This window comes from Panthera uncia, chromosome D2 (genome assembly GCF_023721935.1).
Source record: "Panthera uncia isolate 11264 chromosome D2, Puncia_PCG_1.0, whole genome shotgun sequence".
NCBI classification, from domain to species: domain Eukaryota; kingdom Metazoa; phylum Chordata; class Mammalia; order Carnivora; family Felidae; genus Panthera; species Panthera uncia.
In genome coordinates, this window is record NC_064818.1 from 42,609,032 (window position 1) to 42,623,990 (window position 14,959).

A 14,959-nucleotide genomic window follows, 5' to 3' on the forward strand; every position below is an offset into this window, starting at 1 on the left:
AGCTAATAAGATGTGAATTTATGGAGGAAAGCCATGAAAAGTGGGCCTTGCAAAAGTTACTATCTGATACTACCTGCAAAATTATTAAAATAAGCCACCCAAAACTCTTCCAGCCATAGAGCACTGAGCTAATGAAGAAACACACATCATAAAAGAATAAATTACCTCTATAATAAACCTTGCATCTTCTAGAATGAGGCCATTAGAAATTGATCAGTTAATTTAGGAGAAGCTGAAGGCCAAAGCCCTGATGAAAGCATGCACCAGGAACCGTCTTCCAGAATCAGCTCTGTTAACAGCATGCTGGGGTCACACAGGCTGCCCTAGTGGTGTTTCCTGAATGGGCATGTGGTTAAAGACCACTCACTTGGAATGTCTGCAGTGTGGAGGAGGTCAGAGCCAGGCAGGTAAAACAGGTGAAGAGAGGACCGGGCCACAGTGAAAACTTGGTGTTCCCCTTCTTCCCAGCACCCAAAGCAGTGGGATGGCCTGTCATGGGAGAGACTTCTCATCTACCCCCTTTAAATGGCTACACTGATTCCTGCCCCCGCTAGGTCCAGGGGCGTGTGCACACACGTACACACTCACACACATATACATCTACACTGTCACATATGCTGACATACGTGTTTTCACATATACTCCCACATGCAGGCACTCATACATACACACATTCACAGTCACGTAACACACAGAACTGCAAACTCCTGCATGAAATGCAGCCTCCTCCATCCCCCCTCACTCCTCTGCCCCACTCCCTCTCCATCCCATCTTTTAACCTGCCCCAATCTCTCCAGCCCCCAACCCCCTGACCAGCTGTCTCTCCTCACTCTGCACATCTAATGCCTGAAACCACTTCTCTTCTGACTTCATGTACTCCAATCTTGACTCTTTCCCTGGTTCTCACCTGCTCCCCTGAGCATCTTGGCAGGTCAGGTCCAACTCTCTGAGACCCTGTGCTGCACGGTGGGGCCCTGGAATTCACTCCAGCATCCCAAGTCAGAATTGGCCCCAACAGCTTCCCACTGAGCTTTCTCAAGGGGCTGGGGGCTCAGTGCAGGCTGCACCCCTTCCCACTCTGGGGCTCTTACCTCATTCACAAAGACCCAGTGGCTGTCCTTGGAAGCCAGATTGGTCTCTACGGCCTGCAGAAAGAAAAAGAAAACAAACATGAATAGAAGCAAGCCAGAAGCTGGTAGACACGCAAGATGATTGCCGAGATGGGGTTTGATAAACATTGTTCTTGGAGATTTTTTTCTTCACAAAACATGCCATCCCCTGAGCTTTCCCTGCCTTAGCTACAAGACGCATCATTTGAACACAGATATCTGATTTCCTGCTGTTTTCCAAGCTCTTACGCAGTAGCCCTCAGCAAGGTCGAAGCTCTGGTTCCTACAGGCATCACAGGGCCACCAAAGGTGAGGGCTTTCCTCTCCCCTCTCAAAAGAGTACCTGCAAATGCTTTTCTGAAGGGGAGCTTAGGGGGATGATTCTCATTACTGCCAGAGGCTAAAAATCCGAAATCTGGAATGAGGGATTTATGGCAGCTTGTCCAGCTGCAATGAATGACACCTGGGAGAACAGCAGCTCACAGCTGGGGTTCTGAGCTGCCTTCAGTTCTAAAGAACCCATAAAGGACCCATAGAACTGGCTCTTTCTTGCTTCTGGGCAATGACCCTACTCCCATCATTCTCTCTTCTAGCACTTTGTTCTGTTTCTTTATAGCACGTGCTATTTCTGTGCTTGAATATTAGTGGCTTATTTATTTCGTACTATCTATCTCTTTCACCAAGTTGGGGTCTCCATGACGACAGGGGCCACATCTTGTGTGGTATCCCAGAACCTTACCCTTTAACTGGCACATAGTGTTCAATATATGAGTGAATATTGCTGTTGAATACGTGAAGAAAGTGGAAGAGGGTGAAAATAAGGGTTCCTTATTTCGTTTCTCATATGTTTTATGGGTGCTTTTATCCTCCTTTAACTGGAAAGCCATCAGATTGAAAGGAGAGAAGGAACTGATCATTGTCAAGCATGTCCTGTGAGAGCTCTCACAGCTAGCATGTGTCAAGTACTTGCTGAGTACCAGGCACTGTGCCAGGCCACCTATGAACGTGGGAGAGAACTATCAGATTGTAGTCCTCTTTTATTTTTACTTTTTTGTGTGTATTTTTGTGATGTAATTTTTATTACTCTTTTTTATTTGAAAAAAAACACAGAGAAGTAAAAATGTTCAAAATCATCCCATAACCTTGCCCCCTTTTTAACAATGTGCTAAATAGGGTGCCTGGGTAGCTCAGTCGGATAAGTGTCCGACTCTTGATTTCAGCTCAGGTCATGATCTCAGGGCTCGTGGGTTTGAGCTCCATGTTAGGCTCCATGCTGGCAGCACAGAGCTTGCTTAGGATTCTCTCTCTCCCGCTCTGTCTGCCCCTCCCCTGCCTCACATGCGCACGCTTTCTCTCTCTCTCTCAAACTTTAAAAAATAAACTTTAAAAGATAAAATAAAATATGCTAAATGGTGAAATGTCCCTTTTACCCCTCCGCATTTATCCTCCAGAGATTGTTAAGGTGTCCCCTTCTAGAAGGTTGTGGTCACATCTGCAAGTACATATCTATGTACCCATATCAGACAGATGTTTTTATTTAAATGAGATCACGAAATATGCATCAGGTTACAACTATCATTTTTTTACTTATCAATATATCAAGAATATCTTTCCTCATCAGTACACAGAGCTCTGACTCTTTCTCCTTAACCATGAGGCATAGAGGACTAAAGAGCCTGCCTGCACCAGCAACCCAGCTATATGTGGGAGGTACATCATTGCACTGTCTGTGCACGGGCTTCTGTTAAAACTTCATCCACACAAAGAATGGACACGTTTGTTGGCCAGCACAACAAGCATGTGGAAATAGAGTCTGTGTGAGTGTCCCAGCTCTAGCATCCCAGTCCTTTACAGAAAGCTCCCACAGGACACCAATGGTGGGCACAGGGGTCTTTCTGGGCCATCTGGGGGTTAAAGACACAAACTCCCCTTCTCCAGCCTAGAAGTGAGAGGGTGCCAGCCCCTGTGAAGACAAATTAGGATGGGAGTCTGGACTGGGCTGGAAAGGACTGCCTCCACCAGCTGTCATTTAACCCCTCTGGTCTCAGTTTGTTCATCTGTAAGACATATATAACGCTTGCTTCCTCTTGTCTGCCAATATCTTCAGTCCTCAATCTCAAGAAGCAGCAAATACAAAATGGCGTCCATACAAATCCCAAGCCTTTTTCACAAAGCAGAGAAGGGAAGTGGCCATCTCCCACCTTTTGTAGGTTCCACCCTTATTCCTTGATCCATCACATTCTTGGAACCTGGAAGTCTTCTGGAGCCACACAAGTCCTCCTCCTTATGAGCCGTGCCCCCACAAAACTCTCCCCTCCTAGGCTGCTCCATCCCCCACCTCAGGAAGGAGGCTCCAAGTCTTCTCTGTTCTGCCCCTGAAAGAAAGGATCTCCAGAGATGCCAAACTCCTGTGGGGCCATGTCCCAAAGATACTTTCTCCCCATTCTACAAACTCCACAAACCAGGCCCTCTCCCTAGAAGCTATGAGGACTTAAGGGCCAGTTGCCCTCTGAGGAGCCTCAGATCCTCAGAGGAGGTAACTATCAGGGAACTTATAGGTTCCAGAACACTGTAACACTGAACTGAATCTAAAGAGATGTAGGTTAACAAGGCTGCACTCAAAGGCCTGCTCTGGGTTTCCAGGAACAGAAGGGCAACTGGGGAGAGGAGACTTAGAAGAAACACTGCTGGGGCCGGGAGTTGACTACTGGGCTACACCACTTAATGGAGGACACCACAAATTAGACTTGGTCACGGAGTAGGCCAGTGAAAGTATAGGTGTCTTTAGGCACATGAAGAACTGTCATGGGCAAGAGAGACTGGAATTGCTCTTTGCAGCCTCTCAGAGTTTATTTAGGACCAAGGTCTCCAGTAATCTGGGAGGCAGGTATCAACACTATGTAAGACAGAATTTTCTGATTTTCCAAGTAGTTCAAGATGGAATGGGGCTGCCTCAGGAGCAGTGAGGTCTCATCAGGGGAAGTGCCTTAGTGGAAGGTGAACAGCGTGTCCCTGAAAGGTATTTAAGTATCAGCATAGAAGCTGACCATGGGCAAAAGGCAAGACTTAATCACACACTGACATTCCAAAGCAATGATTTTCAAGTCTGGCTGCATGTAGGAATCTCCTAGGGAGCTTTTAAAAGTGAAGACCTTGAGGGGTACCTGGGTGGCTCAGTTGGTTAAGCATCTGACTCTTGATTTTGGCTCAGGTCATGATCTCACAGTTCATGAGTTCGAGCCCAGCATGGGGCTCTGAGCTGACAGCATGGAGCCTACTTGGTAATCTGTCTCCCTCGCTCTCTCCCCCTCCCCCGCTTGCTTGGTCTCTCTCTCTCTCTCTCTCTCTCTCTCTCTCTCTCAAATAAAAACCTTTAAAAATTTTTAAAAAGATGTATTTTTAACAAATGTAGACTTTGGGGCCCAATTCCTTGGGATCCTAATTCACTGGGAATGGTGATATGCCTGAATCCTGTGTTATTTCAGAGCTCTGACCCTGACTCTTGGCCTCTGCAGCTGGGAACACTGCTCCAGAATGTTTGGTTCTGTGAATCTGAAGGTACAGGTGCACCTGTGCAGGAGAATGGTCCTCTGTGTACCCACAGAGCCAGCAGTGCAGAGGACCTGCCACAGCTGCTGGGACATCCCAGGGAACAGGTGGGACCCTGGCTACCCTCAGGAGTTTTTCTATCTGGTCTCAGACTCATACATGAAATATATTGATGGAGAGAATTGATCAGAAAACCCCACAGGACAACTGGCCAACTTTTCTGTCCTACTTTCCTCATCAATTAAGCTCAGCTAATTTGTTAAGCCTCTTTTCCCCACACAGAGATAAATAGCATTTGGCTGTAGCCTTTTCCAGAGGATGCAACTCACCCAGAAGCTGAGCTAGACTGTAAGAAGGAGAAGCTACTGCAGATTTGGAAAGAACACCTCCCCCCCTACCCCCTAGTTACTGGTGAGCTGCCAGCTCTGTGGGAAGAGCCCTAAATGCTCACAGCCCAGTGGGCAGTGCCCCTCGCAGCACCACTAATTCCCCGTCTAAGCGCTATCCTTTCCTCTTCCTCCTCAGCCATGTCTGCAGCAGGTGCAGCTGAGTCCTCCCTTCCGTGGCAGGGCCAGCAGGGTAAGGGGGAAGCAGGCAGGCAGAGCATGTTCTAATCCCAGTTCTGGCACTGCTTGGTTGCGGGCTGCTGGCTGAGCTACTCCACCTCCCTGAGTGGCAGCTCCACGCCTTTAAGGCGTTCGAATGCCAACAGTGCTATCGATGCTCTGCCCACATTCCCCCTGAATCGCATTAGGGTTTTTGAGCACACTGGCTCCCTGTGTGCATTCACGCCCAACAGCAGATACCCGTGGCTCAGGCTGCCGGAACCCCGCACAGCACTCACTGTGCCTGGGAATTTACACCTCTCAGCAAGGACAGAGAGTGTCACATATACAAGTCCCAGATGCCCTGTTCCCAGATGGGGACTGCTTCAAGTGTGAGCTCTGCTGGTTACAGAATTTCTCCATGGACTGAGCCCAAACTGCCTCATTGCTAGCACACCAGCTCTGGCTTCCTTCATTTCCCTGCCACATTCCCACTCCCCTGCTGTCTTTCTTTCTTTCTTTTTTTTTTTTTTTTTAATTCCCCTGGGAACACTTCTTAATAAATCATTGTCACACAAATCCTCACTCCAGAGTCTGCTTCTGGGAACCCAACCTGAGACACACACCTCCCACCCTGGGGTTATCATGGGAATTCAATGAAATTATGTGAAGCTTCCAGCCCAGAGAGTTGCTCACTACAGATAATGAGTGAACATGAAGGTGTCCTCATTCCTTCCACTCAAGACCCCAGCCTGGTCTTTGTTCAATGGTTTCTTGAATGTGTAGACATGTATAGTCTCTCATCTATTCCCTCCTTCACTCAACACACTGTGCCTGCCACACACCAGCTATTGTCCTAACTCTCCTCAATACGGGTATGAGCCAGGAGCCTCGTCCGTGCCATCATGGAGCCAACAGTACCAAGATAACCGACAATAAACACAATGTGGCGAGTGTGATAAGTGCCCTCTCCTCCAGGAATCCACAGACCCTTTAAGGCAGCACAACGTGGGGCCTCCCTTCACCTCGGCAACGCTGTGAGTCCATTGCTATGAAACACCATCGGCACGGGCAGAGAAGTGTTGAGCTGACTAGACAAACAAAGGGCAGCCCTTCATTCTGTGGGTGGGGAAGGGAGTGGAGCGGGCTATTTGCTCTGGGTGGGTTCTGGTCACTCGTCTCCAGCAAGTAGGGAGGCTACGTTCCTACAGCTGGGCTTCTCTGCAGGAGCTGGGCACCAGGACTGTGGGGCAACCCTCAAAATAACACAATGGTAGGCAATAGAGTCCTGCGCAACAGTAGGAGCTCCACCTAGACCCTGTGGGAGGCAGGAACGAGGTCGCAGTGACCCCAAGGAGTCCCTGCAGTGTCACGATGCCTTGACACAGCACCAGCAGCCCTGGTTAAGTTGCTGCTGTGAGTCCCACAAGGCCTGGCCAAACCATCAGTGGCCGACTTCCCAGCTCTTGTGGTCCATCAGTAGCTTGGCCAACACAGAACTTTAGAAGAAGAGCTGAGGAGGTGGAACCTTCCAAGGCTCATGCTGACTCCTGTTTGAGACACTTTTATTTTTCTAAAATGTTTATTCATTTATTTTGAGAGAGAGAGAGAGAGAGAGAGAGAGAGAGAGAGAGAGAATCCCAAGCAGGCTTCATGCTATCAGCATGGAGCCCAATGCAAGGTTTGATCCTACAACCACAAGGTCATGACCTGAGACGAAATCAAGAGTCAGACGCTAGACCAACTGAGCCATCCAGGTGCCCTGAGCCCCTTTTAAATAGAAGACCCAAGGAGCTTACCATGGCACGTAGCTCATAGAAAGGGCTGGGATGGTGGACACAGGTAGCCAGCGGTGAGGGGCATCACCTATAGAGACAGAGCCAGGTGTCTACACTTGTCCTGACACCCACACACCACCTTCTTGAGAGAAAAGCACACTGTCATAGCTACACGCCTCTTAGGGAAGTGGAAGGCATCTGTCCCTCCCACACCTAGAGAAGAGAAAGTGTCCCCTCATCCATGAGCAGCAGCCCCTGTCTGAACCTTGCTCCAATCGCATCACCAGAGCTCTCGTATAGGTGATGCAGGACACCAACAGGCCATCCTGCAGGCCCCCTGGAGGCCAGGGGACATTTGAATCCTGTCCTGGCTATTCAGCCACTCTGGTTCCACAGTTTCCCTAGAGAAGTAGATACAGACCAAAGCCCCTGCTCCCAGCTCCCCAAAGCTCTGGACAGGAAGCAGTCCCTAGTGCTAACGGGAATCGTATATGCAGGGTGGCCCGTCTTGGCCACATACAGGTGGAGATCAGTTCTAATATCCAAATCCCTCTAAGGAGGCTGAGAAGACAGCAGTTCTGAGGGGCCGGAGGAAGCACCTCCAGTCCAGTCCCCTGCCTCTGCCTGCAGCCTTTCGCACAGGACCAAGTCAGGGCCATTTCCTCCAATCAAGCACCCCACCAGACTCTTCGATACTACATCTCCCCCACTTCACAACACACACACTTTCCTTTACTCACACGCCCTAATGAGCCAGGCAGCGTTCTCATCCCCGTCTGTGTGGCGGGGAGCCGGGACCTAGATCTGGCCTCGTAGCTCACACAGGTCCCTCCGCTAGTACCTGGCAGAGACTGGATTTGAACTCGGGTCTCTCAGTCTCCAAATCCTGAGTTCTTTTCCATCAGTCACGCTGCTCCTCAACAGGCCCACATAGCTATCAGAGCAAGAATGTGAGCCTTTGGGACTGTGCCCAGCCCCTGACAATGGGGACAAGATGATCTTTTTTCTCATAACCGAGAAAACACCGTTAGGAGCGGCAGTGCCTTCCTTCTCCAGGTTAACTTGTTCTCATAAGCCTGAGACCATTATTCTACTTGCATTTCTTAAGTATGAGCCTGTTTCACTTTATCTTGGCCTAAAGGAATAGTAAATGGAGTGGAAAGAAACCTCCACATGGAAGCCTTCCAGCAGCATAGCTGAGGATTTATTTCACAAAGTGCAAATGCCACCGATTATTTATGTATGTGTTAATTGTTGGCCACTCTTCTCTAGGCACCCCCCAACACTGGGAGCCTGAGATAATGAAAACTTGTCAACAATTAGCATCTTTTTAAAACCCCAGCTTGTAACATTTCAGAACATTCCCTCCATGGAGCGCACAGCCTGGCATTTTCCCAAGGACAGATAGCACGCTAACTTTAAAGACCCACTGCTGCCTTTGCAACAACATGCTATTTAGGAACAATTCTCTGTGTGCGATGTCACCCTTCCGGAGCATGAGGGAGTGCAATGCCCCCCATCGGCAAAGAAGGGGAGTAGCTGGCTACAAGACTACGGATGATTCAAGGAGCCCCTTTACAAGGAAATCAGCAAAGCAGCCACCATGTGGCCCAACTTCAGAAGCTATGCCCAGAACCATGAGCAAACCCATAGAGGGCAGCCACTGCTGAACTACTTCTGGTCACTCTGGGCTTTCCAGAGACTTGCCTCCTCAAGAAAAGGGCCCGAGATGCTGGCCCAGCTACTTCTCCTGTTTACCCTAGCCTTGTTTCCAGAACTTCCTGGGGCCTTGCTCTTACTGGAAAACTGCCTTAATGTTCTTCCCAAGTCGATGGCTCTTACTGCTGGCTCCATCCTTACTCCTAGGTCCTACTGGGGAATCCTGGACCATATGTGGGTTTCTTTTCTAGTTTCTTCTCCCAGTCTCTTCCCAGGAAACAGCTCCTCCTGACCAAGCAGGAGTTACCTGTTCCCACCTCACCCATCACTCTGCTAGAGCTTTCTTGAAGCCGAGGGCCCTCACCCTTGGTGGAAGCAGGAAACACAGCCACCTGAGCACACAGACAGGCAGTTTAGCCTGTGTGAGTTGTTGGGAAGGTTGGTTGCTGGAGGATGGTGAAGACAAGGCAATTGCACCAGGCTACACAAGGCCATCTGGGGAAAGTGTGACAGAATTAAGCCTGTGTGGCTTTCCAACCCGACTCTGGGGGACACTAAGAGGGCATTTGCTGAGGGAAATCTGAGCCTGCTATTGGGAGTCTGGGGAAGGTGCTGGCTGCAGACTGGGTGCAATTGTTGGCACTTTGTGAACACCCCCCTCTACCCAGACCCTGAATTAAGCCTTCTGCACACAATACTTCAATGAGTCCTCACAACTGTCCACTGAAAGTGGCTTCTGATCTGAACAGAGAGATGGGGAAACTTGCCCAAAGCCTCCCTGCAAGTCAGCATCACAGAGGCACACAACCAGCCCTTCTAGTGTGTCATGCCAACTTGAGGACAAACTCACTCTGGCCACTTCTTGGGGATGTTTCATACAGAAGCAAGAGTCGAGATGGAAGGCAATGCAGATAGTGATGAGGCCCGGATAGGAAATCTGGGAAGCCACAGAGACTTCTGCAAAGTTGGGTCCCGGATTCTACAGTTTCCTGCCACCGTCAATGCCGTGATCCTCCAAACTCCTGGGTCACGTGGTCCTCTGGTCGTACATGGGGAGGAGCCTCCAGTCCCTCACTAAGGGCTAAGGCCTGGTCTAGATACCATGCAGCCCCTTCCCAATATGGCACCTGACAGACAATGAACTTTGAAAGATGTCCATGGAATCAATGAATAAGTGGATTCACACTCCCGCAATACTTCCCTGGTGCTGAGTACGACAAAGGCCAGGGACATCAATAGGAAGCCCCCAGTACTCAGAAGGGGTACTGACATACAGGTATTTTTTCCTTTGCATGGTACTATGTTAACAGAAACCCATGCATCCAGGACCTGTGTCCTCATTTTGCACCATTTGGATATGCACTTGAGTTTTGGTTAACACTGTTCTGTCAAAAAAGTACCGCCTATTTGAAAATAGCACCCTTTTCCTACACATCTGAGAGAAGGTGAAATGAAACAAAGTGAACTTGAAAGGTGGATAAATGCAAGACATGGTGACCTTTGGAAACATGATCACATTTTAGAGTTCTGTATGGGGATATAACTGTTTCCTCATTTGGGCTGAGTGCTGGAACTCCTGATGTAAGCTCCCTTATATCCTGCTTAACAACATAGTAAGTTCTGGAGTAGTCTGGTCAATCAAATGGCATTTGAGGGAGGGGAGGGTGGGTGATGGGTATTGAGGAGGGCACCTTTTGGGATGAGCACTGGGTGTTGTATGGAAACCAATTTGACAATAAATTTCATAAATTAAAAAAAAAATAATAATAAATAAATAAATAAATAAGAAAGACTTAAACTCAAAAAAAAAAAAAAAAAAAAGACAGCCCTGTAATGTAGTTTGGTCAATCAGCTGGCATTTTAAAAGCACTGTAACACTGAAGAAAGGATACTCATTGTTAGGTTTTTTGGGTTTTTTTGTATCGTCGTTGTTGTTGTTGTTTGTTTTTTACACTGGCTTTGATCTCAGAAAAACTATTATGTTGCTATTGAAAAAAAAAAGCAAGCAAGCAAGCATAATTGACTAAACACATGTAAAAATCTGATAGATCTGGACAATTTCTCGTCGATCATTAGACCTCCCTGGCCTTCGTCTTCACTGTTTACCAAGTTTGAGATAAACAGCTCTTTCAAACCGCCTTCCCACTCTGTGTGGAGGGCAGAAGTGCCAGCTCACAGCCTCCGGGGATGAAGATTCATTACAGATCATTTGTGGATCCTTCAGATGAAATAGAGACAGGTTCCAGGGCTGTGCTGGAAGTGCAATTTACTGTAATAAAAAGTGAGAATATGCTACATGTGGACAATTTATGAGGAAACGTTAATATCAGCAGAAAAATGAAATGGAGTCTGCTCACAGGCACGACCTGCTTAATAAGAGCAACTTGGAGAAAGTAAAGCCAGGCGCTGCCGATAAGTAGCAACTGATGGATACTCGGATTTTAATAAATGGTCCATAATTTCCCCACCATCTGGAGGGCACAGACGCCAAATAAGACCCTCCCATGTTCGACTCTCACAGACACCCAGGCTTTGTCCTGCTGGGAGGGCAACGGGAGCCGGCTTTTCTATCGGATCTTGTCTCACGGAGAAGAAGGGCATTCCCACCATTGGCCGCATGGCCACGACCGCACAATTCCTTTTGAGGACGGAGAGGTACAAGAGAACAAATCACTTCTGAGCTTATTTACACTCCGGTTTGGCGAGAACAGCCGCCAGCCTCTGCAGCGGGCTGTGAACAATCTCGTGACGCAGTCCCCCAGAGGCCAGGGGACACAGCTCTTGGGTGGCAGGTGGCTGCGCTGAGCCATTTCTCATACGCCCTGCTGTTCAGCTCTAGCTTAAGTGATTTTCAGATATAAGCAAAGCAAGGTCCAAACCTGATTAAAAATGTTTTCTTCTCCCTCCCAGGAGTATTTACACGTTCATGCTGGAGCTTGAGAAGGTGCTGCCTGCATCCAAAGACTGGCTCTAGGGACTCGCAGCATGAGGGGCTATGAAAGGAAAGGAAGGGGTGGGGACCATCTGGGGCAGAAAACTCCCTCCTAGGGCCACTGGGTCACATAAGGCCCCACAGACCTGCCCCCCTGTGTGGCTGTCAGCCCCAGAGACCAGACCCACAGCAGACATCCACTGGGAGAATATCTACACTGCCGGGGCTGCTCAATTAAAGCATCAGCGTTCAAGGTTAATACCGTGACCCCTTCAAATCCTGCCAGGCAAGCGGCTTCTGCACACGGATTTAATTCCTTTTCTCAACCTAAATTGTTTTTAAAAGATGGAAGCGTTTGAATTCTTTTTAAGGCAATAAAGTTGAAAGTAGCAATTCTTTACCAAGCTGATACGAGCTGCTGGGTGTAATTTGTATTCTTTTTTATGAGCCTGACTTTTTGGAGAATGGAATAGAAAGAAAAATATCTTCTTTTCAGTTCTGGAGACAAGAGCTGCTTCTTCCTCAGAGTGCCGGGGAGGAGTTCTCTGGCTCAGGAATTGTCAGGAAACAAGTCCCTGATTTGTGACATGGGAAAGCCAGGGAGGTGCCCTGCATTGGAGAGGGGGCATAAAGCTTACCCAGGCATTCTGGCCCTAGTGAAAATGCTTCTAAGGGGCCATGGGCGGGGCTGTGAGGTCCTGGGGAGTAAGGAAGAGAGGATATTGCAAATTCACTGAAAAGAGAAAGGGGAGGATCTATTTCCTTTAGAATCCACAATATAAACTATTCTACAACCTTTGAGACAGTTTCTCTCCAAGTACAAAGCCTCTGTGCAGTTGGGTCCCAGACCTGGACATGGCCAGGAACCTAATTTTAGCCCCAAATCCTCTGGGCCCAACAATAAAGACACGTTAACTCTTGGGGTATCTGGGTGGCTCAGTCGGTTGAGCATCCGACTTCAGCTCAGGTCATGATCTCATGGTTAGTGAGTTGGAGCCCCACATCAGGCTCTGTGCTGACAGCTCAGAGTCTGGAGCTGGCTTTGGATTCTGTGTCTCCCCCTCTCTCTGCCCCTCCTCCACTCACACACTGTCTCTCTCTTGCTCCTGAAAAATAAATAAACATTAAAAAAATTAATAAAGCCATGTAACTCTACATTCAGCTGCTAGAAGGGGTAGACACAGAAGCCAAATACACATAAGCTTTGTCCTCAGGGGGGTGTGGCCCACCTACCCCACCCTCAACCCCCTTGGATAGCACAAAGCACTTAGAAAGGCCCTACCCATGAATGAGGCATTGCTTGGAGATAAAACTCTGGGCACAGGGCTTCCAGGCTCAGTATCTCGAGTAGAAAAAGCAGTGAGAAAACTTACCATAACCATGTCCTACACTTGCCTTAGAGCTGCAGATCTGAAGCACTACACTGGTTTCATCTAATTTGATGATCTCGGTGACAAGCATAAGAGTAGGAGGCAATCCTATCTGACCCCCAGGGCAACTCTAAACCTTGAACTCTCCAAATACTCCCATCCATGTGCGCACACACATATACAAACACACACACACACACACACACACACACACACACACACACACACAAATAATTCCACTTCATACACCTTATAGGGGGAAATGGGGCACAAGTAAAAAGATCAATGAAACAACAGGCACAAAATGCCAGGGGTAGGCATTATTGCATCCCTACCAAATTCCTATGTCAGATTCACACTGGTCTTTCTTGTTTTCATGACCAAATGTTCCACATGGCCTCCAAGGTGCTTATTCCAAAATGTAAGTTTTCTATCTATATCGGCACTATTTCTTGCAACAAATCCTGAAAGGTGACCATTTATGATCCCCTTTGAAAGAAGAAGAAGGTGAAGCTTACAAAATAATAAATGTCCAAATAGCTAGCTCTTTGGGTTCACAGACAGGAAGAGCATCATCTCTGCCCAGACTGGAGAACTCAGGAGCACAGCTCAAATAATGATAGCACGAGATAGCCTGTGAGCACATCTGGAGTAGCTGTGTGTCCCACCAGACACCAAGGATGGGGAGACGCATGAGGTCTCAGCCCCTCCCCTCCAGTCATTCAGTGTAGACTTGATGTTTCTTGACTCTGTACTTCCTAGTACCAGGTTGGCTATAGCCCAAGGGAAGGGCCAAGTGCCAACCAGTGCTGGTCTGGCAGTTCAGGGCTTGGGGGGGTGGGGAGGGGGAGGACAACTGGCACAAGCCAAGAGGCCTCAGGCTAGAAAGGGACCCAGTCCCTATAAGCTTCCTAAGGAATCTGCCTTATCTAGAGAAAGAGCAAGGCTTCAGGGAGGCCCAGAGGTGAAAAAGAGGCTTTTTGGATTCATCCACTTTGGGGAATCATGGGATTAAAAAGTTAAAGAAGCAGGTGTCAACCTTGAGAAAATCCATGAGCAGGTATGAGAGACACAACAGCAGGGTCCACCCACCCATTTAACAACCAGGTACCTGGGCTCCTAGGAGGGGCCAGGTGCTATAATCAATCTGGAAAAGGAAGTAAGGGAGTCTTGGGCCTTATCTTTGAGTGAATCCAACCCATTTCGAGAGACGACCCATCCAGAGAGAAAATTCTACTAGATAAAAGGAGAGATTGCAGTGATTGGGGAATGTTCAGTTAATGAGGATCGAGATACCAACTTCCTCCTGGAGAGTAGAAGTCCCCATGCTGGGGCTAGGCAGTAGTGGGGCAGATGGCTATCCCAGTCTAAATTGACAGCATGTGTAAGCCTGAAGGTGAGAGGGGCCATTAGGTTAGGGAATGGTGGCTGAGTCACATCTTGTGAATAAAAATTTGATTCTGAAGTTAGTAGGGGAGCCAAAAATCAATTATAATCAAAATTAGCCATGAAGACTTCTTAGCTCATGGATAAAGTGTAGTACAGAAAATATAATTTGTGTAAAGAATCCTGGATCCATTCCCCTCACCTTTATTAATCAACGTTTCTTTCTCACCCTCAATTAGAGCTTCATTTTCTTCCCTGAGTGTATCGACTAAACTATCATCCTCGACCCTTGTCCAGCCCTCGAAAGCCATGCTCCCAATCCTGTCCTGTCAGATTGCTGTTCTGTCCAGTCAATTGAACCAGATAGCTTTGGAACCTCTTCCTACCCTACAAGTGAAGATGGGAGATCTGCATTCCAGAGAGGTCAGATGGGCCATGTGGAGAAGCCCTGGACACTATGCATGCATTCTTTCTACCACTTTCTTTTACTGTGTCCAGCTCTACTGTGTCCATTGTCTATTGATGAGGTCAATTGAGAATTGTCTGGCCTAAGTACCTATTGTCTAGAGTTAAATCTGCACATGAAGCATCCCCACAAGTGGTTATTCTGTGGCTGAAAATCAAAGGAGGG

At 48.1% G+C, this 14,959-nt stretch overlaps 1 protein-coding gene across 1 annotated transcript in view; it reads right to left on the minus strand.

Annotated features, from left to right (window-relative positions):
- GRID1 (glutamate ionotropic receptor delta type subunit 1) overlaps nucleotides 1-14,639 on the minus strand; it is a 63,517-nt gene extending 48,878 nt beyond the window's left edge. The window contains exons 1-5 of the mRNA XM_049645993.1: nucleotides 14,531-14,639; nucleotides 7,247-7,318; nucleotides 7,003-7,069; nucleotides 1,359-1,392; nucleotides 1,092-1,145 (exon numbers count right to left, since the gene is read on the minus strand). Coding sequence (XP_049501950.1) covers nucleotides 1,092-1,145; nucleotides 1,359-1,392; nucleotides 7,003-7,069; nucleotides 7,247-7,318; nucleotides 14,531-14,639 — 336 coding nt within the window. The remainder of the gene's footprint in view (nucleotides 1-1,091; nucleotides 1,146-1,358; nucleotides 1,393-7,002; nucleotides 7,070-7,246; nucleotides 7,319-14,530) is intronic.
- Between the last annotated feature and the right edge of the window lie 320 nt (nucleotides 14,640-14,959).